The 1,191-nt window shown below is 59.5% G+C and overlaps 1 protein-coding gene across 1 annotated transcript in view; it reads left to right on the forward strand.

Annotated features, from left to right (window-relative positions):
• Positions 1-349: 349 nt before the first annotated feature.
• The window catches only part of TRAPPC9 (trafficking protein particle complex 9), a 727,471-nt gene continuing 726,629 nt past the window's right edge, over positions 350-1,191 (forward strand). Inside the window, 2 exon segments of the mRNA XM_011938129.1 lie at positions 350-579; positions 581-610. Of these exon segments, the coding sequence (XP_011793519.1) occupies positions 350-579; positions 581-610 (260 nt within the window).

The raw sequence follows: 1,191 nt of genomic DNA on the forward strand, positions 1-1,191 counted from the left end.
CGCCTGGTCTGGATTTTTTAATTGAAAAAGAAATACATGTACATGTTAAAAGATTCGAACAGAACATTAAACATACAAAACGGAGAATGGCTCTCTGTTTTCCATCCTCCCTGAGGATGCCACTGTTAATTCATGTGCTGGGCATCTTAAGTCTGTAAGCCTCCCCCATCTCCAGCTTTATTTTATTGTTTTGGAACCCAGAGGGTTTTAAATCCTTAAATGGCTTCTGCCCGCACTTAGCAAGCTTGGCGCCTTGGCACTGAACTAACGACAGCTGTCCTAAACCCTGTCGCCTCTTTGGAACCTTTTATGTGGATGGATTGTTGGGGCCCTCAAAGTCGGGAGTGCCATGGTGCCAGCTGGGGATCAAGACCGCGCGCCACACAGGGGGCAGCCGACCCAGACTGGGGCTCGCACCTTACGCGTCTCCCGGGCCCTGCGATTCTAGAGGCGCTCCCAGGCCGCTCGCGCCACGGTCACCCAACCTGAAAAGGGGGGTCACGACCGTGGGGGTTATGGGGGATGCCGGGGGTATCCACAGTGGGCTTCCGCGGGGCCTCCACCCCGGAGCTTCACAGAGGAAGTTTGAGCTGCGCGCCCTAAGGGACTGGTAAGCGGCGGAGACAGGACTGGGCCTCCTTCCAGCTGCGCTGCCCCAGGTGCAGAAACTTTCCTCCCAGTCTCCGCTCTCTTGCCCCGTCCCTCTCTGCCTCCTCCCTCCATCTCCCTCCTTCCCTACTCCTCCTCCTCCCTCCTTTCTCCCCTCCTTTTTCTCTCCATCCTCCTCCCTCTCTCCCTCCTCCTCCCTTTCTCCTCCTCCTCCCTCTCCCTGTCCCCTCCCTCCCTGTCCCCGATTCTCTCTCGCTACCCCTCCCTCTTTCTTTCACCCCTCCTCCTCCTCCTCCCTCCCTCTGTCCTCTTCCTCCCTGTCCCTGCTTCTCTCCCTCGCCCCACCTCCCTTCTTCTTTCACCCCTTCTTTTTCTCTCCCTCCTCCTCCCGCTCCCCTCCTCCTCCCGCTCCCCTCCTCCTCCCTCCCCCTGTCCCTTCCATACGCCTGTCCCTTCTTCTCTCCCTAGTTCCTCCTCCCTCCTTTCTCCCTGGCTCCTGCCCCCTGGCTTCCCTCGCATCTCTTGCAAAACCCGGGACGGATCGCGGGCCCGTGCCCGGGCCCGGCCTCCGCGCAGGCGCAG

Source organism: Colobus angolensis, unplaced genomic scaffold (assembly GCF_000951035.1).
Source record: "Colobus angolensis palliatus isolate OR3802 unplaced genomic scaffold, Cang.pa_1.0 Scaffold17, whole genome shotgun sequence".
NCBI lineage: Eukaryota > Metazoa > Chordata > Mammalia > Primates > Cercopithecidae > Colobus > Colobus angolensis.